Source organism: Agelaius tricolor, unplaced genomic scaffold, assembly GCF_023055355.1.
Source record: "Agelaius tricolor isolate 1412-34295 unplaced genomic scaffold, bAgeTri1.0.p SCAF_1, whole genome shotgun sequence".
Classification (NCBI taxonomy): domain Eukaryota; kingdom Metazoa; phylum Chordata; class Aves; order Passeriformes; family Icteridae; genus Agelaius; species Agelaius tricolor.
The window spans coordinates 81,840,952-81,865,592 of record NW_027269261.1 but is presented as its reverse complement, the minus strand read 5'-3'; the positions used below and the strand labels follow the sequence as shown (position 1 = coordinate 81,865,592).

Here is a 24,641-nt window from a genome sequence, read left to right as displayed (position 1 = left end):
GGACACTGTTTCCATTTGCTTTCTGGCAGAGCTGTGCATGGATTAAATAGAGCAGACTGCCACTCCTCTGCTGATAAGGCACAGGCATTACAATTTCCCATAGTATTATTTTGCCGGTTAGTACAATACTCCATTATTGTTTTTATCATTGTGATCACTAATGCCTAGACAATGCTGTGAGCTCTCAAGTTTTGTATATCTCATCCATTAGGAATGTTATGAAAATGTATTTTCTCTGGTACATCAAGCAAATCCATTGTTGGATTGCTTGAGGTACCAGAGAAACATAAGTCTAAAAAACAGAGAAAAACAAGCTAACCTGCTGTTAGTTTTTTCTTTGTTTTTCTGATTATTATCAAGGGGCAAACAAGTAGAGTCGTGTTAACAATAGGACGAATCTTAAGTGTGCTTGTGTAAGTTTGGATCAAAACACCTAAATATATTTTTATTAAAATTTTTCCCCACTTAAATAGCACGCAGTACATAGCTAATAATCTTACATAGATAATCACTTAGCAATTGCTTGCCTCAGAAGTAATTAGTTTTACATGTTTTCTTCAGAAAGCTTTACACTTAGAGAAGAAAAAAGAGAGTAAAGCAGAGAACACCGCTTCATTTTTTTTTTTTATTATTTGCTGCACTAAATTTTTTCACTTACTACTTAGCCTTTGCTTTTTCAAGGGAATTTCAGGAGATAAACAGGGAGCAATTTTATCCAATTCCTGTCTGAAGCTCAGATTATTTTGTAATCTGTGATGAAATTAGCATGCATCTTCATGAGCAGGATGTTTCTCTGATGTGTTACCAATTGTATATGTGCTGAAGTTGCAACAGGTTTTTTGAAGTTGATATTCCTGCATGAAAGTCAAGCAGTTGGTTGCTTGAACGTTTTCTGGTTCAGGATTTACAAGTACATCTGTGTACATAAATATGTATAATTTATACATTTATATAAAACACACACATAGATGTGTCAATGTGTTCCAAGTGCAGTGATGCCACTATTGCTCAGTGATAATGCTACTATCACTGCACTCAAGTGCAGTGATGCCACTATTACTCAAGACAGGCTAAGCTCCTTTTGACCTCACATGAGATTATTCAGTTCCCTTCAGGATGATATGCACTACTGATCATTCTGGTACCAGTGGATTCATTGCTTACTTTACTCAAATTTAAAACCAAAGTCTGTCAAGTAGGCAGTCCAAGCAAGCAAATGTCTAGAAGACATATGAAGCATGACAGAAAACTTGTCTTTGATGAAAAAATTTGATTACTCCTCAAGTAGTCTACCTTGTTTCCAATAGAAGGAGAAACTGTGGTCAGGTACAAGAAGGAGAGAGCCACCAACAGTTAGAAAATAACAAAACTAAGCTTAAGACCTGCTTTCTGCTTCATGTTTGTACTTTCTTTTTGGTCAGATAGCACATGTGGATCAACTTTGGTGTTTGAAACTAACACTCCTTCGTAGATACTCATACGCTGATTCTTGCCCTAAGCTCTACCTTAAGCACTTGAGCCAGCTGGTTAATCTTACCTGGACCTTTAGGTGTCCCTCTAAGTTTGTATTCTGTCCCAAGTAGGTTAGTGACAGACTTCTGTTATCACTAGTCCTTTTTAAACAGGATTACTGAATTTGCCTAATTGTGACTGGTTTTACAGATCTTCTTAATTTTAATCATTCTGCTATTTGAGCTTCCTTTTAGGTTGATGATCAGCAAGGCAATTATCCTGCCTATAACTGGTACCAGGCATCCCTTTTTTTTTCTCATTGTCATGCTTGACCAGAAGCGCATGGAGCTTCTCTGAGTAGGAGGACAGAAAAAAGTGATTTACTTAGTGTTATCCCTCACTCCAAATGAGGCAGAGGCAGCATCAGCCTCTCCTTCCCCCAGGGCAAGGCAGACACCAAGAGCAATGTGGATGAAACAGGTGGGCTTGGCTGCCTTCCTGTTCCTGTGTAGCTTGTCTCTGCTTGCCAAAAGAAGCCTACCTTAGCAGGGCAGCACTCTGCTGACACCAGGCTCTTCCTCACCTCTAATCAAAGGAAATGCCTCACTTGCTTGGAGACAGGAGGGAAACTAATGGCTTGTGAGGTTTTATGGAGTTCAAGGTCCTGCTTAGCAGCTATAATGTTTCTGTTTCCCACCACCAAAGCTTAGAGCTTGCTGCTTGTGCTCATATACTCCAACCTTAGCAGGGAACTGATACTAATCTTGACACGTGATGTGTCATAGAGGCTTCATGGTTAGAGGTCACTGTGTGTTTGCATAGCAGTTCACATGGCTGGCTGCATTCTCACTTGTCTTGTAGGTGGTGGAATGGCAGAGCTCCCTGCTTTAATAAGTAGGTACCACAGAACCCTGGGTGAAAACTAAAATTGATCCAGAGGCTTCAGCTCTCCTCTCCTGTGTGATGTCACTAAACTTGATTGTTATCTCTCTTCATTAGGCTGTTGGGAAAACTAGCTCATTTTGGTTTGCATAGGGTTTTGCATGTGAAAAGGGAAGGGCCTTTGTTTGCTGCAGGTGTATTTTCCTCCCACTCAGAATTGCTATTTTGGTTCTGAAATAGAATAAACTTTTCTCAAGCATATAAGACTGGATTTTTGTGGTGTTTTTTTTCTTCAGAATATTTGATTTTCATCCCACATATGTTGGCATTTGAATATAAATTAATTTTTGTAAAGTTTGCTGTGTGTTTTTACCAATTTCAGCCCTAAATAGGTGAGAACAAAAAGTTTGTGCAAGGTAATGGAGGGATAAAAATTCATAATGAAAAAAGTTTACGTGTACATCCACTTGAAATACCTATTTAAAGATGAAGAGGTATCACAAGGTATTATCCTTGTGTCATTTTTTGCTGTCTGCTGCTGTGATTGATTCCTCTGAAGAAAAATTGTTCAACTTTATAAATTTTACAGTACACAGCCATAAAAGTGTATATAAAAAAGCATAAACAAGCCCACCACTTCAAAGGCTGGGCAGCTGTTAGTCTTTGTTGCTTTCTCTTTCAAGATACTCAGCTGGAGAAAGGCAGTTGTTTTTCCAGTGCTTTTAGTTTTGTTTGCTTGGTTTTGCTTGTGATTTCTGCAGCCATTGATTGTGGTGTCTCAAAGGCTATTTGCCATGTCCTGACATTTCTCAACCTGAACTAGTCATCAAAGCTCTTCTTTCTGCTTTCTTGATAATACATTTCTTCTTGTCTTACTTCATCATTTGTTGACTGATGGCCTAATGGTGCTGTTCCTTGTACTCAAGCTGGTGCAGTCTCATGTGGAGGATTTGGAGGCTGGACTCAAAGGGGTGATGTAAACATCTTGTCTGTGAGTTGTTGTTTGCATTCATTAAGAAGCATGTACCAGGGACTGCTCTGATATTTGGGTGTACTGTCAGAAGGCATTTGGACAGAGGTAGAACCAATGCAGCAAAGTCTACTCTGCTGCCCACAGGAGGAATCTAACTACAGCAGAATTTGCAATGGGTGAGTTCCTGCTCCTGCCAGAATGTGGTCAGTCCCCATACTAAGATTACACCAGCTGCTGGGAGCACAAGGGTTCTTGGACAACAATAATGCTTACAGGTCAGGGAAGAATGCTCGGATGGTTTGTCCTCAGACATGGAAGCACATGGGTTGTGTTTATCTTTCCCAGCCCTCATCCTGTTTGGCCATCATCCACAGGGAAGATTATGTGATTGTGTTTAGACTGGCAATATAGTCTGTAACAGGGCTACAGAACAGCTGAGGGAGTCTTTAAACATTGACAGCATGGTGGGAAAAAGAGGCATTTACCCATGGCAATTTCAAACAAAAGTATCTTTAAATAGGCCAAGTATCAAGAGGATAGAGGCAGGAAACCTGTCAAACAGGGGTCTTCCAAATTGCTTGCCACTTTGGGAAAAACATGTATGAGCTGTGATGTTATCTCTCCCTGGTCCTGGCCAAAGTCTCTCTCAGTGTATACCTTCTTGTTCACAGCATAAGGCTTTAGGTATTTCCCTGTTGCAGAGCTCTGGAGTGCCTTGCAGGTGCTTCTCTTGGAGTCAAGGGTTGGTATGTTTGTGTAGCAGAATTTTTGTCTCTGTAACAAAACAAAGGATATAAAGGATAAACATGTAAGACAGTTCTCTGTTACTGCTTTTAGATTTGGAGTACTGCATGTCAAGATAAGTGAATTTGTTCTTCCTGTGATTTATTCTTAAGATGATAAATTAGGGTTAATAAAAATTTGAGTTCTAATGGTGAAGATTTCTTTGCAAGTAGATAATTATTTCTGAAAAGATGTCTAGAAGTGGAAATGATTTAAGTTCAAAGGATTACCACAAACATTAAACACTTCTAATGTGCATCTGTCTCAGATCTACGTGGTTTGTGAAGTTGAATGTAGCTTGTGCTTGCAGATTTGGTGAGTATAGATGACAGTTTATCTAGTAAAGAAGAAAAATTACTCCCACAGTCAGGCATATGCCTCCAACAGATCTCTGTGATTAAGTGTGCATAGATATTTTCCAGTAAGTTGCTTGTCAACTAAGTAGGATTAGGGTGATATTAAAAAGTTAGGCTGTAGGTCTGCTGTGGAGAATTGTTCACACTGGAGCTGCAGTGCAAGAGTGCTTTCGAGTTGAGCCTGTTATTAAACAACAATAGATTTGAGGCAGGATTATAACTGCTTTACACAAAAAGGCCATGTAGTAAATTTGAAAGAAGCTTAAAACCTCTCTGAGGAGCCTACTGTTCTTTTTCTTTTCTTGCACATTTTCTTGTGTGCAGTAAGTATACCATGGAAATTTCTCGGAAAGTAGTTTTCTTTTTCTGTAAAACACAAAGATTAAATAATATTGCTCTTATGACTGGAGGGTTAGAATGGAAAGATACAGGCTCTTTAGGAAGGGCAGGCAGAAGAAATGAAGTGGAGGTGTCACTGTATGTCAGTAACCAGCTGGAGGGTGTGGAGCTACACTTGGGGACTAAGGAGATGACCAAAAGCTTATGGGTCAGGATTAAAGGGAGGGCAGGGACAGGTAACTTTATGGTGGGGTTTCCTATAGGGAGTCCAACTAGGAGGCTGTACAAGAAAATTGGAGGGGATTTATTTGTAAAGGCATGTAGTGATTGGACAAATGGGAATGGCTTCAAACTGAAATCAAAGAGTTGGTTTAGATACTAGGACGGAATTCTTTACTATGATGGTGGTGAGGCACTGGACAGGTTACCCAGAGAAGTTGTGAGTACCCCATCTCTAGAAGTGTTCAAGGCCAGTTTGGATAGAGCTCTGAGCAACCTGGTCTAGTAGAAAGTGTCCTTGCCTATGGCAAAAGAGTTGGAACTAAAGGATCTGTAAGGTATGTCCCAACCTAAGCTATGCTATGATTCTGTCCTATTTGTCCTATTACCAGATAAGCATTCCTTTTACTTTAAGAAGTATGCACTGAAATATTTAAAAAGGTAGCATATGATAGTTATATATGGCTACAAAAATCTCTTTCAGAAATAGGGAAGGCTCTAGCCTTGTTGTATCATTCTTCCTTTTTCAGAGAACACCCCAGATGCAGGCTGCTTGTTTTAGGGGAGTTTTTCTTCTTGAAATTGTTCGGGTATGTCTAAATGGAAAATATTTCTAGAAAATGATGTTCAGAATGAATTTGCTATTTGGACAAAAGGAAGGGAGCTATCTTTCCAAGAGTATTAGTCTTTACCTGAGACACAGACACTCAGATTTTTTTGTAGTGAAAGAAATTCACTCACTCTCACACATGCTGTCTCCTGTCCCAGTGAGTATTGCACACTGCATCACTGCACTGTTCTCATCTGAACCTAAAATAGGACATTACATCATGTTACCCAAAAGATTTACAGGCAGTTTGTCTACGAGTATAAATTCTACCTATTCACCAGACTGACTGCAGAATTAGCTTAGGGAAATTTGCACAGAGCAGCAGAATAACCTTGGTATTGCCCTGTCTTATGGAAGGAAAAGATATTACCTTCTTAGAATTCATTTTAAAGCAATGTAAAGAAAACTTCCCAGTATGTAGAGCATAAAAATACTACCAAATATAGCTGATGCTGTAGTAGTTTTGGTCATCTCTGTAGCCCCATCACAAGAATTTTGAGCTTTGCCTTAGTGTCCTGTTAGCATAAAAGCAGCCCATAAACCAAACTGTAGATGTTTAGCTGCAAGACACAAAATAAGTGCTTCTCACTCAATATCCTTTCATATTTTTCATACAGAAGAATCTTCTTACCCTAGAATGCAATGCCCGAAGGTATCTTTGCATGTACATATCCTGATGTCACTTGTAACATGGATCACAAAATACCAACCAGCTTTTCCTGAGTCTTCATGTGGTTGAATGCAAGTTTATGTAATTATATGTGTGTGTATATTTATGTATGATATTTTTAGATGTTCATCTAATCCTGGTTTGCAGATGATATAGAATTTGAGACCAGCAATTTAGTCTACATGTTAATAATTATCCTCTTTGAAAAGATTTTCAGCTTGAGCTTTAAAAAATCTCCCTTGTTGAGAAAGCATGTCAGCCCTTCCTTGTGTTTCTGAAGTGCAGTGTAAACTCCTAGTGATTGCCTGCCCAAAGTGCAGGGTTATCTCCAAGGTTAATATTTGTGCACTGCCTTTGCCTAACTTTAATATTAATTGCTACTAAATAAATTGTAAAAAATTAATTCCCTTTCTTTTTTAGAACTTGTTGAATGCTAGATTTCTTATTTTTATTTTCACCCTTTTCAGTTTTATTGGTGCATGTGTTTTGGTTTTTTAAAAATTGTTTTCCAATACCAGCATGTGATGATTCTGCATGTAGTGCACACTTCATGTGGTCATGGCTATGGCCTAGTGCCAGCACTAAAATACATTTGAAGGATTAGGAAATAAATCAAATGATGTAGTGATGATATACTTCACTCTTTCACTCTTGTCATGTGTTTTTCGCCTTTCCAGATCCATGGACTGATTTAAAAATTTCCCATATGATTTGGCACTTGCATCACAGCATTAGTGTAGTCAAAGTCTGCATTTTAACAAATTCTACTTATCAGCTGATAAGAAAACAGTGCAGGATAATCTTTTTGTCTGCCTAACTCAAATAAAAGTGGCATCTTGGAAAACTACTCCTTGTTTGCTGCAATAGTAGCAATAACATGTTCTTAAAAATAAATTAGTTATAATTTTCCCAAACCATCTCCAAGTGTTTTTAATTACGTACATTTTGTATTGAAAAATGACCTCATGTGCCAAGTGAACAGATTTTTTCTGTCAAAGTAGATGGTAGATAAGTGTTGCCCCCCCCATGTAAACAGTGAAAGTTAAGATTCCTTTTTTTGGAATTATGATGGGGTTTATTTGGGGTTTGATGTCAGGAGAAATAAATCAAAGCACCAACATCAGAAGTAATCATGATTATTCCTGGAATTCTTCTAAAAGAAAAGGAAAATCCAAAAATTTTGCTGTGGCCCATGCAGGTTTGTTAGAGCTAAATGCAGGAGAGCAAGATTGTGTTGTGGTTTTGAAATTAGGCAAAAAATAAGCATTTTGATTCCTATATAGGGTATGTTGATATTTATAACATTAAACAAAAAGATATGAAGCTCTAAGGCCATGGCACTTCAGTGGTCAGAGCATATACCTTCCTGTGTGGCACAATCCTCGATGTATAGAGGTTAGAAGTGCAATGCATCTTACTGAGCTTTAAATACTGCACTGTGCTTGGCAGCTTCAGAAAGTCATTCCTTTATTAGTCATCTGTCTCTGAGGCAACAGAAAAAAAAGTGTTCCCAATTTATATAGGCAACTTATAGTAAAACTGCTGCTGAATTGGGGTCTCAGTTGATCTTTGTAAGGGAATGGATCTGGGCCAAAACTCCTAAAAATGGATGTGCTTCTGCCGTTTGTCATGGGGACAGCAAATGCCTGTAGGATACATGGGTTACCAGGTGACAGAAAAAGTTATGCATGTGTCAGAAAGGACAGCAGGGATGGAAGGAGGACAGAGCAGGGATGCACAAGGAGTATGCATGCACAGGGAACAATACAGGAGTAGTGCTCAGGGGAACTAACTGGTCTCTTCTGACACACATACATTAGAGGAATAATGAAGATGTTCCTCAGCATATTGCTTTTATATAAGTCAGTGTACTCTTGTAACCTTTCTCCAATCTCATGCCTTAGGTATCTAACTTTAGCTCCTGTTTTCTCTGAGAAAAGTTATGTAATAGACTTCATTTTGAATGTTGTTTGGGGTGACCTACACTCCCACATCTTTTGTTCATGCTATGGAGTACTTTATTGCCTTATTGGAAGGACTATGAAAATAATTTCTTCCAGCATTGAATTAAGTTGCATAGAAAATTTGCGAAAATTTGTCATTTTTTTGTAATTGTTTTACAATGAATTTTTCATAGTATATGATTGAATACCTAATCCTGCTTTGTTGTGTTGCTTGCGTGCTGCTGCATTTCTGGAACTGTAGCCAATCTTATACAAGTTGAATGTCTTTTGTCTGCTCTCAAGAGAAGCCACAGGTATCCTGTGCATCAAATTCTCTTGCAACTGATTTGGGTTCCTCTCTCTCTACCCAAGAAGTCTCAGGGGAGTCTTGAGTGGATTATGTGCTTTATCCTCTACCTATTTTCCAGGAATATTTTGTAGCCTTGAGGCATTTCTCAGAAGGTGAAGCATGAGAAGTGCACTTGGCTGTGCTGATTTTGAGGAGGCAGCAGCCAATGCCCCATCAAGGGGAAGGGAAAGGCCGTGGACTCTGCTCATGACAGGAATGAACTGTGTAGTTTCTTGGAAAATGAGAGGAAAGGGAAGCAAATTGAGTAGGCTTTGGCAATAGTCCTAAACAGGTTGAGGAGGAGAATTAGCCACATTAATGATTAATGATAGCAAAGCTCATTCAGCTTGAAAAGTACTTTCTATAAGTGCTAAGTGCTGGCATTAAAAATGTATGCATTTTAGTTTTAATCCACATTTGGCATCTGCAAATGGAGAGGAAAGAGAAGAGCCAGCAGTGTCATTATAGCAGCACCAATACCTCACTACAGCTGAAATCACAGCTTGCCGAGGCACACAGCCTAGGGTCTGGGTCTTGCAGAGCTCAGCCTGTTGTGCTTAGTGATATGGGTTCTCCTAAAGTGTTCCACCACCTGCCCTGCAGAGCTCTGAGTGAGGGCTTGGAAACCTTCTGTGAGTCAACATCTACTAAATGAACAGTTGTCCTCATTAAACCCCTGCTGAGGAAGACAAAGACTACGTGTAGGCTGTCACACATGGATTTCTTTGCACAATTAAAAATTTTATAAATATCAATTATCTGATCTCTGTTTTTCTTCTCAAAAAAATTGACCTGTTTTCTCTAATGTGTGGGAGACACAGAGAAAGGAAGCTCTAAGAGAAAAAAAATGCTTTGTCGTGTTATCAAGGTGGTGGCAGCTTGCCACCAGAAATGCTGTGGACCAGAGCAGCGGAGATTGTGTGGGCAGGAAGTACAGTCTTTGCCACAATCAAGCTGTGAGAGGTAGAATCTAGAATAATTTTTTAATAGAGGTATCTGAAAGGAGCTGAATAGACAAATGGAGAGGCAGAAGAGAAAGAGAAGAGGTTTGAAGTCTGAACTTTAACAGCTACAAGCCCATGCCTGAGGGTTAGGCTGAAAGGTGCTTGTTGATGGGCCATCTGATTGCACAGGGTGAAGGAAGAAGCAGTTTTGTGCTCTGACCTGAAGTTAGGCACACCAGCCTTGGCACCATCAATGCAGCCCTTCGCCTTCCTAGGCTGGTGGTTAGTCAGCAGCTGCATACCTTTGCCAAATGTCTGGAAGTGGTAACTGAAATCCTTGTTTTGCCAGTTTGCTGCAGAGTGTGTAATTCTTCTTGCCTCCCACACAGCTGTATGCTGAGCTGGCGTTATATCTTCATTTCACTCTGCTGTTGATCTAGCCTCACTCTTTATTCACACATCTGCAAACAGGGTTAGGGACTTCGTTCTTTAATTGTCTCCAGTTTGCTTATGGCAGCTGAGCACACAGGCAGGGTGAGAACATCACAGGGTGCCCCACCTGCTGGGAAGCAGAGCCTCGTCTGCTCTTTCTGTGTAGTGCTGGGCTGGTAGAAGCTGCACAGTAGCAGCAGAGGGCATCTCTTCATGACTCTCCTGTCTTCCCAGTAGACACCTATGCATTAGCTCTCAGCTTGATGTAGGAAAGAAGGAGGTGGAGGGGAGTTGTTGCTCATCAAGAATAACAAGGTTTAATCTTAATTTGCCCTTGGTCAAAAATATAAACTTCTCTGCTTTGTTGACAGCCGTGCTGTGCACTGATGTGCTAGAGGCTACATTTACAGTTATGAGTTGGGTAAAATGCTGTGGTTGCCAGGGGAGAAAAGTATTAGTATTACCAATATTTATTATTTGGTCCCCATGGAGACTATAGTTCTTCAGGGAGTCCTGATTTTCACATTTTTCCTTTCTGTGGAAAAGTTACTTCTTTAACCATGAAATTCAGATAGTTGTTTTCCAAGAAGAGATGTCAAGATACTCAACTTCCTTTGTGTTCTAGTATGCTTGATAGATGCCTGTCTATGGGGAATTACTGCTTACTAAGATGTGTTGTGGCTTCCAGTCACACAGATTTCTTTGGAGTGTGGTTAATCTAATTGTATCATGGAGGTGTTTTATTGTTTTTTCCACCTCTGCATCCTCTTTGATTTGTTCTTTCCCATGTTATTTTGTAATTTGCTGCATATTTTAAATTGATGAAGGGCTACTTGGTTAATTTTGGTTTAAGTGGTCTTAGAAGTTTTTTTCAACAGAAATGATTCTATAATTTTGATGGGGAAATGAACTTTCTATTTTCTACTTAAAGGTGAACTGTGGCAAAAGCTATGAATGTGGCTCATGGCTGTAAAACAGACACAGTAGTACCTGTTTTTTTCAAAGTTTGAGTTCTTCAGATTTTCAGACTAAAGCTGTTAAAATACTGAGGGATTTAACCTTGGCAGAATAGTTAACTCAGTGTTTGGCTCTCTTACAGTGCCTAAAACAGTACGTGGAACTTCTGATCAAAGAAGGTCTAGAAACAGCAATCAGCTGCCCTGATGCTGCCTGCCCAAAGCGAGGTCATCTGCAAGAAAATGAGGTACACTCTTCCTGCAAAGAGGGTGTTTTCTTTTCCTTACAGGATGTTTAAATCTGTCTTGTTTTTATGTTACAGCTTCATTGTTGACAACATATGTTTTTATTAATACTTCAAAGGTCAAATACTCAGTTTGTTTAACAGATTATTACTGTTCCTAATTGGAATTTTTTTTCTTTTCCTTTTTCCAACAGATTGAGTGCATGGTTGCATCAGAAATCATGCAAAGGTATAAGAAGCTACAGTTTGAAAGAGGTAACACATGTAACACTACCCACTGAAGGCTGTGAGAATGAGTTTTTTCCAGAGCAATCCTATAAATCAGAATCTCTGCATATGTTCTTGCAGTATCATTCTGCGTTAATTGCTTGGTCATCAGAAATAAAAACCCCAAAACCTAAAAAGTAATTGCTTCTGTTCTTGCCTGCATGATTCCCAGAACTGCAGCACTCTGGGAATAAACTGAGGAAAGAAAATTGCTATGTATTATATTCCTAAATAACTAAGGGAGGGAGTGACTTCTATTTTGAGCTTTGCTGTTTAAGTTGACTACTAGTATTGTAGGGGCTGGAGAAGAATACTGACCTCTTTCACAGAGGCAAGATTATCTCCTGGGTTAGCATTTAGTACAGAATTAATGAGCATGTGTGTAATGATACAAACACATTAAGAACAAAAGCTGACTGTATGCTCATGGAGATGTGGAATGGCGAGACCATAGAGAACTTACAGTAAAGTTTTGCTGGGGGCAGGACCCAGCCTAGAAACCACTGCAATCATTGGTAGATTTTTACTGCCTTCACTGGGCTTTGAAACATGAAATGAGTTATCTGTAAGGACCATCCAAGAAAGAGATGAAACTGTATCTTATGCTCTTGTTAATCTTGTGGTTACATTAGGATAGAGGTCAACTTGAAATAGGTTCCTACTGGGCAAGGCATTGTAAAAACACTTTCTGGTGGTTTTAACTGCATAGTATACGCTGTATTTAACGTCAAGTACAACTGAAAAAAAATACATCTCATTCTCAGAACAAGTTTAGTTCAGTGAATGAAAGTGGGCAATTAATTGAGACTCATGAAACTCACTTTGGTTTGGTGCCTGTTTGCAAAGCAGGCCAGGTTTATGTCAATGTGGGTCACATAAATTAAAAAGCTCCTTTTGAAAATTTGTGTCTTCAAATGGCCTGCCAGTCAACCTCAGCTGAAATGCATTGTTATGGAAGGCTGATCTTGTATCCACCTTTGAATTTGGTTCTTTTATGTCCCTTTGCAGAAGTGCTTTTGGATCCCTGCCGGACTTGGTGTCCATCCTCTACGTGCCAGGCAGTTTGCCAGCTCCAGGAATCAAGCCCACAGGACCCTCAGCTGGTCCAGTGCAAAGTGTGTGACATTGAGTTCTGCTCTGCTTGCAAATCTAATTGGCATCCAGGTCAAGGCTGTCAAGAGAGCATGCCAATCTCTTTTCTTCCAGGAGAAACAAGGTAAGATATTGAAAAAGATTAAGTATTTAGAAGCCAAAAACTCAAAGAGGCATTTTCCTGATGTTTTGTTCTAAAGCTGTTTCCTTCACTTAGTTGTTCCTGTTCTTTTAATGCTGTATTCTAAAACTGAACAGCTCTTGGCAGCCTCGCTCTTTGCCAGCATTCCCAGAAAAGCACAAAATAGCTGCTTGAGCCTTTGGCCTTTTGCCCCAGTGGGAAAAATATGACATCCAGGCAGCTCATCAGCTTCACTTGAGAGATGATCTCGTTACTGCTGCTCTCCTGGACAGTGTGGGAGTCGCTAACATCATGCCAGACAGTGATTTTTATGATACCCTGTCAATCATCCTTTCTGCTGCACATTTGCTGTATGATCTTTAAGTTCTGTTTCAAGTGGTCTCTGGTGGCAAACTTCAGCTACTGAATAAGAAAGACCATTGTGTATGTGTTCCACTTCATGTCTGGGCTTTTTCAAAGATTGTGTTGCACTCCAAGGCATCATTAAAGCCCTGTCCAGCTTTGGACTTAGTTACTCATACCTTGTCTTCTTTCAAGCTTTGCTATAACAGATGACTAGCTAGGATGCTGTCATGATGAGTTCCTGATCAAATACACTAACTTTGGCACATGCTTTTGTGTGTGCATGACAAGAACTGAAGGTTGCTAAATATCATGGCAAGGTAACAAACTTTATCTACTTTTACTTAGTGTTTTGGTTGCTTTTAGTTTTTATTCCATGCTTTATTTTTTTACTCCACCAAGTAATAGTAGAAATTGTTTTTTCATTGTTCTGGAGCATAATGTGCCTGTTAGGAGCATTAGGAGTTTCATATATATATATATTTTATGTATAGAAAGCATTTTTTTCTAGTACAGTCACCCCTAGTGTTAATAATTAGTGTGTGTCCTTTTGTCCTGCTATTGGGCAAATAAATCAATCATCAGTCCTGTTTTGCAGCAAATTGTTGATTCTCCATCAGTAATTCTTGCATCTCACAATGGCAGTAGCTGCAGGATTTGTCATTTAAGGTGCATTTTAGTTGTTAGTGACCATAAAACCTGCATACAGTAGAAAGCTACACAATGGAAATAAAAATTGTTCCACTGTTTCAACATTCCTCTTTGTTGTGCCCATTATATCAGGGGATATCTGTGGTTTTGCACACTTGTGCAGTAACAGTCAGTGGCGACCCTAACTCATGAACAGTGACTTGTTAGGAGTCTGTCAACAGAGACAAAGTTTAACTGAAACAGCAACATGCACCAAAACCTTACTGTTCTTGATTTGGAGAGAAACTCTTAGGCAGGGTCCTCAAGGAGGGCACAGACAAGTTCTGTGTCCCTGGTGCCCCAGTCCAAAGGAATGTGGTCTGGGGTTATTGTGCAATCAAGGGATTGTTTCTTCATCTGGGAAAGAAAGGAGAGAAAAGGAAAATAATCTAGATGTACAAAATATTTAGTTGTGAGCTACCTGCTGCTCATCTGGTACATTACAGGATAAAACTGTTTAATATCTATTAATATCTACATAAGAAAAGCTGTTTTTTAATTGATAAAGAAAAGATCCTAACTTTATGCAGACACTGTAGTCATTAAGCATATTTCTAAAGATATAGTTGAAAAGTAGTGCACAGCACAATATCTGAATAATAAAACCACTTGAATTCCTGAATCTCTAGCAATTTCTCTTTTTTTAAGCAAAAAAAGCAGGCTTGCCTTCATACACAATTCTTAGACATTATTTTCTAAACTGACATGGTCATGCATTTTACTAATTTCTCACTCTCTCCCACAGTTCAGTTTTCAAAATGGAAGATGACGATGCTCCAATCAAACGCTGTCCAAAGTGTAAAGTTTACATTGAACGGGATGAAGGCTGTGCCCAAATGATGTGTAAGAATTGCAAACATGCCTTTTGCTGGTACTGTCTGGAATCTCTTGATGTGAGTACATGCTGTGCACTCTTGGCTCTCAGAAGCTTAGAAGTTCATTGCTTTGCCATCCAGCTGTCTCTTTAATCAATTAAATAAATAGCTCACTAGCTTCTGGCCACAACTCACCAGAGCTGGTGCTGGGAATTCGATAGGATTTGTATCCTCTGTTTTGCTTGTCTGACCTGTGTGAATTTAGCATTTGGTCTGAGCCAGTAAATAATTACTAAAAAGAAAAATCTTATGACAGTAATTTATTTACAATCTTTACATGGCACCTTACACGGGGAAGGGTGTTGCTTTTTTTTTATTCAGTGCTGACTTTTCAATGTTGCCTTTCTTGAAGGCATTACAGTATGAGACTAGCAATGCTCTTAGTCTGAGGATGTTTAACAAACTAGATGTGGTATGTTACTAGCAGTCTAATTTGTTTACCATTAATTGTATTCTGTCGGACAAGAAATAGATCTGCCATAGGAGAAAGAATACCGTGTTCCCCCAACAGCAGGAATTTATTGGTCTATAAGCTGCTACTGTCATGTGTTTATATTTTTTTTAAATCAGCCTGTTATCATGCCCACAGATCAGAATATATACAATACACAACATCTGTTTCCATGTCATCAGTTTTACTTTATAACTTTGTTAACAATAGCAAAGGAAATTAGGTTCCTGAGAGCTACTCCCAACTATTCAAATCTTGTGGTTGTTCCATTTGAATACTTTACTAACAATCCTGAAGTCACAGGCTTCTCACATGCTCTCACAGATAAAAAAGCAGCGTTGCCTTAGAACTAGGCCTACTATCTTGTCTGGTTTGTAAGAGGCTGACAGAATTGATAGGGATGTAATATCTCAAAAATCTGTTTTGTCATTCTGTTCTTCAGATAGATAAAGGAGCCAGCTTTGGGAAGTCTGCAGCACAAGTACTGATTTTTCCTTTGCTCTTGCTATATGTGTGTAAAATACATGCAGTGATCAGCTTATCTTCTTGGATTCTCTTGCTAAACTTCATGCTAGCATTTAAATATGCAGCTTGAGACCCTTTGGGAGAAGAATTTGTTATATATCTATAACACACACCAAACAAACCTGCTTGTGAAGACACCTAACTATAAACAAAGCACTTTGGAAAGGTTGGACATGGCCTTATCCACTTGCTTTTATCTTCCTGTGTGATTCCTGGGTTTAAGTTGTCAGGATATAGTGTTTTGTAACTTGAAGAACTTCTGTTTATTGCTTACCTTCTCATTTAATATTTGCAGGATGATTTTCTCCTTATACATTACGACAAAGGACCTTGTCGAAACAAGCTGGGGCACTCCAGGGCATCTGTTATCTGGCACAGGACACAGGTAAAGCTCAGATATTTTAAAGCTCTCTACAGGTCTACTGCTGTCATAGTCCCTCATTTTAACTCCTTAGGATAAATTCTGTGCCAAATGGTAACTGATTTTTGTAGCAGATAAAAAGAGGGCAGTAGCTTAGAGTGGAACAATTAGTTCTCCTAGAGAAGGCCCTCCTTGGCAAAATGCCCCTGCGAACCAGAAAAGGTATGTTTGCAGAGCCAGTTCAGTGCCAGTCCAGATTGTTCTCACTGAACATGGAGGATGAACTAGGTTGCCACTGTCAGTATTATTTACAAGGAAGCTCTTTCTGCAAGGCAGTTTTAGCTCTGGATCCAGAACTGGAAAGGAATTAACCTGAATACAGACATTATCTTGCTATGGTCTCTATCTGACTCTTTCCTGTTGGTTGGATAGAAATAACCCTGAAGGTTCATCCTTGAAACCCTGTAGTTTCAAACACAGATTCAAACTGACAATTGCAGAGAGTGTGGGAATACCTCATGTAGTCTAGATTCAGTGTTGCTAGACCCAGCAAGAATGCTAGTAATAAAAGAGCTCTCTGCAGCACTTTGATGCATGCAGTAAAAATGCTAATGTGTGACTCGGTCCAATCCACTGCCTCTACATTCACTTCAGAGATGGGGGACATCTGCGTATCTGAGTCATCTCTTCTTAAATTAACTGTGTGCCTGGAAAAAGCCACCTTTGAGATGAGGTACTTTTCTTGAAGTACAGATTTCTTTCCATGTGAGCATAAACCCCAAGTCTGACTAGAATAGTCATCAAGTCTGGATAAACAGCTAAACTGAAATAAAAGGAGAAGGATCTCACCCTTCTCCTTTCACCCACACCACTGGGTGTCTGAGCTGTGGACTGGCTTGTGCTTGGATTAGCCAGTGGTATCTCAGGAGGTGTGTGGGTACATGAAGTTTACTTGATAAACCTGTAGTATGAGGTGATTCATCCAATATTTGGAATCTGTTCTAAGCCACTGCAGTTTGTGCAAATATGTTTGATATATGGAATGTTTGATGATCTGTTTATTGTTGAGAAAGAAAGTGATAATTCACTACTAGTCAGGATGTAATTCTGCTAAAAACCCACGGAAGCCAAATCAACACTGCAATTGTTTCCTTATGTTAACTTTGAGTAAGTTGTTAAGGTTCTTCTTAGATTTATCCAAAGCAAATTGAGGTGAGTCTTTGGTTTGTTGTTTGTGGGTTTAAAAAAATATTTGTTTTGGCCAGAGAAAATGGCTTGATGCCTAGTAGGGCAGCAATTTCTTCAGAAGAAAAAGAACCAAGGAAAAGTAAGTAATACTCAGCAGGCAGTTTTACTTAAAAATAAACAACACCCCCCACCACACACATGCAAAACCACACTAAAAAAACAAAAACAGCAAAACAAAGAAACTGAAACTTGATGATTTCTTTGATGGCATATTGAGGTTGAAAGGAAGGTAGGTGTAAATAGATGTTTTGTATTAATTACCAGTAGTCAGTGTCTGGTCCATTAAATTGCCAGCTTCTAGCTTGGCTCTGTCTGACCAGTGCACTGAGCCTGGGTTGCAAAGAGCAGCATGGCAGTAGTTGCAGCTCATGTTTTTTAAAGATGAGAATTTAACTTTAGTTTCTGGGAAATAAATGCGAAGATTAGAAGTTGCATCAGATTGTCAGCACCACCAGAAAAAAGAGAATGGGTTATGAAATGTGCCCACCTCTGAAGCTGAAAAAGGAATTGCTGCTGGGAAGAAATAAGATGGTAGGGCGAGGCAGCGGGGGCTCCCCGTGGCGGGGCGGCAGCAGCCGCGGTGCCGGTCCCGCTCGGTGGCCGGGCGGCAGCAGCAGCCGCGGTGCCGGTCCCGCTCGGTGGGTGCGGGGGCTCCCCGTGGCCGGGCAGCAGCAGCCGCGGTGCCGGTCCCGCTCGGTGCGTGGGTGCGCGCCCGGAGCGCTGTCGCACAGCGCCATCTCCTGCGGGTGCGGGCGCTCCGCGGCAGCACAGCCCCACAACCCTGTGCGAGATCATCGACACCCGATTATCCTTGGCCAGCAAAAGTGCTGCTGCATCGTCCCATCTATACCATGGCTGATTTAATATTTGCCAGCTAATTGAAGTGGCGTATCTAGCCCTGACTAGAAGAATCTGTAATGAGTGCTACACTCTAATTTCATTTTGCCTTCTGCTGTGAGGTTTTGGTATTGCATTAGCATTCCGCTCTTGCCATCATTATTCAAAATTATTCACAGACACTGTCATGTGAATAAATCTAAATTATTCACTTAAATAATTTGTGAGCATATCATTGCAGCATCACTCTTATGGTTGCCTGTGGCAAATGGGAAACTTCCTCAGGCAATGAAGCTCAACTTGAATGTTTCTTAAATAATTTTCCAAATTTAAGCTCTGTAGAAATTAACTGCTTTGTCACACTGACCAGTTAGGTAAGTCTATGGTCCTTTGCTCATGCTGGGAAGGAGGCGGTCAATAAATGTAAGTGAAAAAGATGCGCTTAGATCATGTGCCCTGAAGCAGCAGCATGAGCTCAGGTCTGACTGCAAAAAGCCATTGCATATGCAAAGTCCTCCTATAATCCATGATGTTAGTAATCTGTGATTGAAATTTTCAAGCTTGACTGCATGCTGGTGGTACATTGTGGGATTCTTCCCAGATTACACCACCAACACCTTGACTAATTCTTCTTGAAGCTTTCTCCAGAAAAAAAAGGAGCACCTGAAAGTGGAAGTCTTTTTTTGTAGCCTTGATTTCAATATTTAGTATTTAAGATTGGTCAAGAAAAGTAGTAGTGATTTGCTTCATTAGTTGTTTGAGATATAAGAAAACTCAAAAAGGCAAATAGCCATGTGCATCACCTTGTGTGATAAAACAGAGTTCTGTGGCACAGTTCTGATAGGTGCCATTAAGACATGAACATTCACACTACTTTCACACACATTTTCTGGTCACAGGAGCTGACTGTAGTATACACGTGGGGAGTTCCAGCTCTGATAAGGTCAGTGGCATTTGCTGAGGTCTTTCTGATGGACACAGAGGATGCAGTTGTGTAGCAGACACAGAATCTAGGCAATACTATCCCTGACACAGTGCTATCCCTTTCTCTTACAGGTGGTAGGCATTTTTGCAGGATTTGGTCTTCTACTTTTGGTGGCCTCCCCTTTCCTTCTACTAGCTACACCATTTGTTCTCTGCTGCAAGTGCAAATGTAATAAAGGAGATGATGACCCTCTACCTACCTAGACTGAGAGAAGATTGGACTCATCACAACATGTTTTGATTTTACTGTTGCTGTTATGTTTCCCTCTTGCACTTATGTTGCTGTAGACTTACTTGCCCCATTCTGCTTTTCGTTGACACAGTCTTGATTCCAGGAACTGTTGTTACTACTGTTGTACAGATCGCTTGATAACAGACAAGGAGGGTAATAGAAGGCAAGTTTGGTGCTAAAGGGAGACCACAGACCTGCGTAGCTATCTGAAATTAAGAGGTGATACTGCTAAAAATAATGCAAAAGGTTGGTGCTGCCCTGCTGGTGGACTGGGGACTGTACTGAATGACATCAGCAAAACAAGCTGAAAAAGCCTACAAACTTCTGCATATCTGTTTGCTTCCAAATTTGGTGTCTTATTCCTGCATATGTTTGAGTTGACTATCATTTGAATCCGATAGTCAACTTCATGTGACTTTATTACAACTCTGATTTTGTTAAAGCCATCACAATGCCTTTCTAGTACCTACTTTTTCCAAGCGTAACAAAATTAGTAAGGTGCATATAGGCCATCCTATGCCTTTCTTGAAATTTGGGGAGGATCAGAGGGACAAAGTTAGTCCTGCTGCCTTCCACTAATTTTATAAAGTCTTATAAGAAATTTGTTTGATTAAAAGCTACATTTTAAAATTAATTGATGAAGCTGTAAGGTTGAGTGGTGACACAAACCTGCTATTTAATCAAGTTTCTTTTAAAAATACATTGATGGTTTTGCTTACCCCTCGACCACTAGTGTTTTTCTGAATTGTTTTTTTTTGCTATTGTTTAGGGTTCTGCTACACTTATAGGGCTATGTAACTTCTAATCCAGGTATCTTAATCTTTTTATAGATACATAGATATATATATATATATAAAATCCTATTTAAACCAAATGTGTAAATAGCTGTGCTATTGAATTATTTTGGATATTCAGAATAGCTTGCTTCTGTCTTTAGAACAATTAATAAAAAATACAGGACTAACTTTACTGTTTAGCAGACTTTTGGGTTATTAATGAGTCTTTCCTTTTAAATATAAAAATACATCATAGTTATCCCTGTAGTTAATATGAAAATGCCTGGGATATTTGTGGAAGTTGTGCTTTGCATTTAAACTACTTAGCCCATTTTCAGAGATAGCATTGTATGATATGTGGTGTATTGTGCTAATAACAATACTGTGGCAAAATAAGATTTTATTTGAAAACTAATCACTTGATAGTTTTGGAAGATTCAGTACTCTGTTTTCAGGGTAGTAAAGTGTGCTATTCAACATACTACATCATTGAGGTTTCTCTTTAGAAATATTTTTTTGAAAACCATTTTGCTCTATTTTAAAGCCAACAAGAATTTGACTAATAACTTCTTGCCATGAAATGTGAAGCACCTGAAACAATGTGTATGTCTGTAATACGAAGGAAAACATTCTTTTGAATGGCTTGTGGACTGAAGTTTTACTGCATTTTTTGGTCATCATTTATTTCTGCCATTAGCAATGTACTGACATGGATGAATATCTTGAAGCCAGATAATCTTGAAGCCAGGATAACTTTACACTGAAAATGTCTTAAGATCCTTAAATGCATCTGCTTCTGGCTGTTGTCACAGGCTGGGAATTGTTTTCATAGCTCAACCCTCAAAAATTACTCTTTATTGGCTTTTGGTTTACACTGTGTATCTGTTAAATAAAAATATTGTAGGGCACGGTTTTGAAAAGGCCAATTTATTTTTATAAAACTATTCTCCTCCCTTATCCTCCAAGTTTAGTGCTATCCAAATTCAAATTGTATCTAACCATAGATTTTAACTCTAAGAGCTGGAGATTGCAATTCACTTACTTGGTTTGATTTTAATGAGTTTGGCCTCTGTAATGTGAATAAAAAGGATAGCTTGTTTCCAGCAAATCTGAACTCATGATATCTTCAGATTGTTTATGGCAATGCACAGTTCAGGTCTTTTGTTATCTGAGTATCTTTAGTATTTTGGCGATCTTGGTTATTAAAAATTGCTTAATTGTTCAAAAATACCTGTAGGGAGGTCTGGTAGTGCATTTGATCCCTGTTTGTCAGCTTCAAGGGGTGTGTGGAGCACTGCTGAGTTCAGCAGGCAGGGAGGTGCTTCTCTCCCTCTGGCATCAGCTCAGTCCATTTCCCAGAGGGATCCCAAGCCATGCACATGAGTTGTCCTGAGTCATAGCTTCACTGTGCAGAATTAGTGGAAACCTTTCTGCAAAGGACAGCTTCCTGAAGGTTAGCTTGAACTATGGCCTTTCCTCCCTGGTCCTGTACTCCTGTTTGACTGGAGAAAAAAACCCTGGACAATAGGATGTAAAGACTTAATGGGTTATTAATTTTCTAGCTGGGGCACTAAGGAGTTTTGCTGTATTGTGGCTGTGACTGGTGACCAATTCTCCTACTGGGATCATAGTAAACAGGAAATATTCACTGGCCTGTGAACAGTATTGAGTGTCCTGGTATGAGGAGGTTTATTTTCTCTGTGTCTTTCTTAGAGATTTTATGTCCAAAATACAGCAGAACTTGACTTTTCCCAAGTGCTGTGCGGCCAGTTAATAATCAATGTCAGAATTAATGCATTTCCAGATTTAAAAGAAAAAAGAAAGATAAATTTGCAAATACAGAAATTTTAAAATAATTTATAATTGATACTCAAGGTAACATTATATGCAATCAGAAAACTCTGTCAGTGTATCTCTGGTCTCAACATACTTGAATTGCTACTGGTGATTTTTATGACACAGCTCTTGTTTCACATCCTAGCTGTTGGAATAGACTATATGCCTACATATATTTACCAAATACCTACCCAGTCTTTTCAGCTTTGTTAAATGTCATTCCATCTGTATTCTTGGGGATTTTTTTGCTTGTTTTTATGGTTGTTAATATTACTATTATAATTATTAATGCTGATTTGGTTCCAAAGTAGCAACTTTTCGTGGTGATGTCTTAAGTTCAGGCTTTTATGTTACAGCTTATGTTGATACTGTGACATTTAATACCCCAAAATTCAATTGTAAATACATAATTTTAAACTCTGACATTTAAACCCCCTGCCATGGGAAAGGGAATGTTTGTTTCTTTGTCTTTCAAACGACAATCTGTTGCAACAGCTATGGCTTTTTGGATTTGCACCAGAAAAATAAGTATCATGGCATGATTTCTGCTGTATTTTTATGGTTATGCTATTATTTAGGGTGTTTTTATTCACACAGAATCAGAATTTTCTGATTTGAAAGGACCCACAAGGGTCAAGTCCAGCTCTTGAGTAAATGGTGTGTTCATAAATGCTGTTTAATGGAGTTTGTACTCGTACATCATCTGCATGTTCTTCTGGGGTGTCATGTGGTGTCACATCTAGGGAGTGTGGAGTCCCACTCCAGAGGCTGTGCATCTCCCCAGCCTTGCCATTAGTTGGGCTGAAGCCAGTCCTGAGAGAGATCAGGAGCACTGGTGATAGTATTGGCTTTTCCCCCGTGACATCGGCCAAGTCACTTACTGCCTTTTATCTCAGTCTGATCGTCTTTAAAGTGAATGGACCAGTGTTTACCTCAGGAGAGCTGTGAGGACAAAGTCATTGGTTTTGAGGCTCTTCAAAGTTTGTGAATGATGAACAATTATATATATAAGATTACTGTAGTTTTGTGTTAATATTTTAGTTTTATTCATGTTGGCATTCATCCTGAAGCCTCCTACTACTGACTTTAGCATGTCAAGAATTTAGGATACTTTCCCCAACATACTGAGAAGCATGATCTTTCCTCAGATACTCTGGTGCATAAATTAGGCAAAATCCCAAATAACAGCAGACTGAATCAACTCTCAGTTTACAGCTGAGCTCCTGACATGCAGAAAGCAATCAAAATTAGGGAATAGCTCTCATTTATGGAGCTGACAGGATAAAATATCCATAGGTGAGAAAAATACTAAGTGGTTTTTTTTTAAAATATTGTTATGGGCAGGAAGATTAGAATGAAGTTCTGTGCATTTCATCTGTAGGCCTTTTACTGTATAGGAATAAATATTTTTAATGCAGGCCATTATCATTCCAGTGAGGTGCAGCATGCATAAACCTTTCTGCAGGTTTGCTTTTTTAAGACCAAAGTTTGTACATTTCATGTACATAATCTAAAAGCCTGAGGAAAACAAGTAAATTACAGTTGTTGCTGACAGTTATACTAAGGACATCAAAAAAGCCTGCATCAGCCCTTAATTGCTAATGCACTTGTACTAAGTAAGGCATGCTGTTTGTGTTTAGAGCCCTGTGGTCTTCATTATTGCTTTGATTTGTGTATATCTTACAAGAATTCCAGGAACATTAGGTACAGGTACATGGTACATAACTGAACCTTTCTTGATCATTTTATTATGATGTATTTTAAACTTGTATAGGGATAAGCATGAAGGAGTCATGCATATGTATAAATAATGTATTTGACCAGTGTAAAAATAGTTCTGTTGATGTATTTGAAATGTAAGTGCATTTTGTGCCACTAACACTGTGATGTATAAAGGAGCTGTTGAATGCCTTTTAATGTGGTGTTTTGTACTTTGAATCATATTGGAGAGTTTAATTTGTAATTTCAATAGATATTTTAAATGAATGTGTTTCCTGTGATTCTTCATAGTGACTTTTCCCTGTGCTTCTCTGCCTCTCAGGCTTTTGGAGAAAGCACAGCCTGTGGCCTGGAGACCTCCTGCCACAATTCTGGACATAATTGTGGTTTCTGACTCACCATCTCCCAGCTTAGCTAGAAGAGGGAATCTGAACATCTCTAGGACTAATTTGATGCACAGCTGGATCTTTGATGGGCTGAAGCCAGTCCTGAGAGAGATCAGGAGCACAGCCACTTCATCTTCAATGGTGATAGTGTTGGGTTTTCCCCTGTGACATTGGCCAAGTCACTTACTGCCTTTTATCTCAATTTGACCATCTTTTAAGTGAGTCCTTGATCCAGCTCCTGTTGTATTCCATGGATGCTCTGGGCAGGTGGATGTGCTGCCCCAGGGATCACTCTGAGGTGTGTGTATGTTCTTGCACCATGGGTTTGGGTCTGGTGCAGGTGACTGCGAGCAGCTTGTACTCCCACCTGCTGGTGTGGAAGAGAAACTTAAATGTTAGGGTACCTGTTGCCGATTCCCCAACTTCTGGGACTCTGGCTGGGCTCTCCCAGGGGGCTCCCCTGTCTGGGGAGACCCTCCTGGAGTGGTCTTGTGTCAGGAAAGAGAGATGCACTGGGTCTTTTCAGTCTTCAGGTTGTTGTTTATTGTTATCTTATCTAGAGTTCTGCACACTGTCCACTCCAGGCTCAGCGCACTGGAATAGCACTGCAAAAATGGCAAACAATCTATTGTTACAAAGTCTTTTAAAGCTAAACTATCCAATTTAGAGCTGACACCTAGATTATTTTCCCTTTTAACCCAATAACTGATCCCCAACAGCCCACA

At 39.4% G+C, this 24,641-nt stretch overlaps 1 protein-coding gene and 1 long non-coding RNA gene across 8 annotated transcripts in view; one reads left to right on the top strand and one right to left on the bottom strand.

Moving 5' to 3' along the window:
- RNF144A (ring finger protein 144A) overlaps window positions 1-24,641 on the top strand; it is a 79,420-nt gene that overhangs the window by 38,408 nt on the left and 16,371 nt on the right. For 4 of the 6 annotated variants that reach the window (XM_071441225.1, XM_071441199.1, XM_071441215.1 and 1 more), the window contains 6 exons: window positions 11,052-11,156; window positions 11,348-11,408; window positions 12,429-12,636; window positions 14,432-14,579; window positions 15,833-15,922; window positions 19,040-23,797. In XM_071441225.1, coding sequence (XP_071297326.1) covers window positions 11,052-11,156; window positions 11,348-11,408; window positions 12,429-12,636; window positions 14,432-14,579; window positions 15,833-15,922; window positions 19,040-19,171 — 744 coding nt within the window. In that variant the 3' untranslated portion in view covers window positions 19,172-23,797. Of the gene's footprint in view, window positions 1-11,051; window positions 11,157-11,347; window positions 11,409-12,428; window positions 12,637-14,431; window positions 14,580-15,832; window positions 15,923-19,039; window positions 23,798-24,641 lie in introns of those variants that run through there. The other 2 variants (XM_071441233.1, XM_071441240.1) reach the window with 1 other exon arrangement.
- On the bottom strand, window positions 3,802-17,746 carry LOC139596752 (uncharacterized). 2 transcript variants are annotated; one of them, XR_011681438.1, is made up of 3 exons: window positions 17,634-17,746; window positions 13,912-14,043; window positions 3,802-4,081 (listed from the first exon to the last, which is right to left on the bottom strand). It is a non-coding gene; the product is annotated as an uncharacterized lncRNA (long non-coding RNA). The 2 variants fall into 2 exon arrangements; XR_011681439.1 differs by lacking the exon at window positions 17,634-17,746 and adding an exon at window positions 15,812-15,908.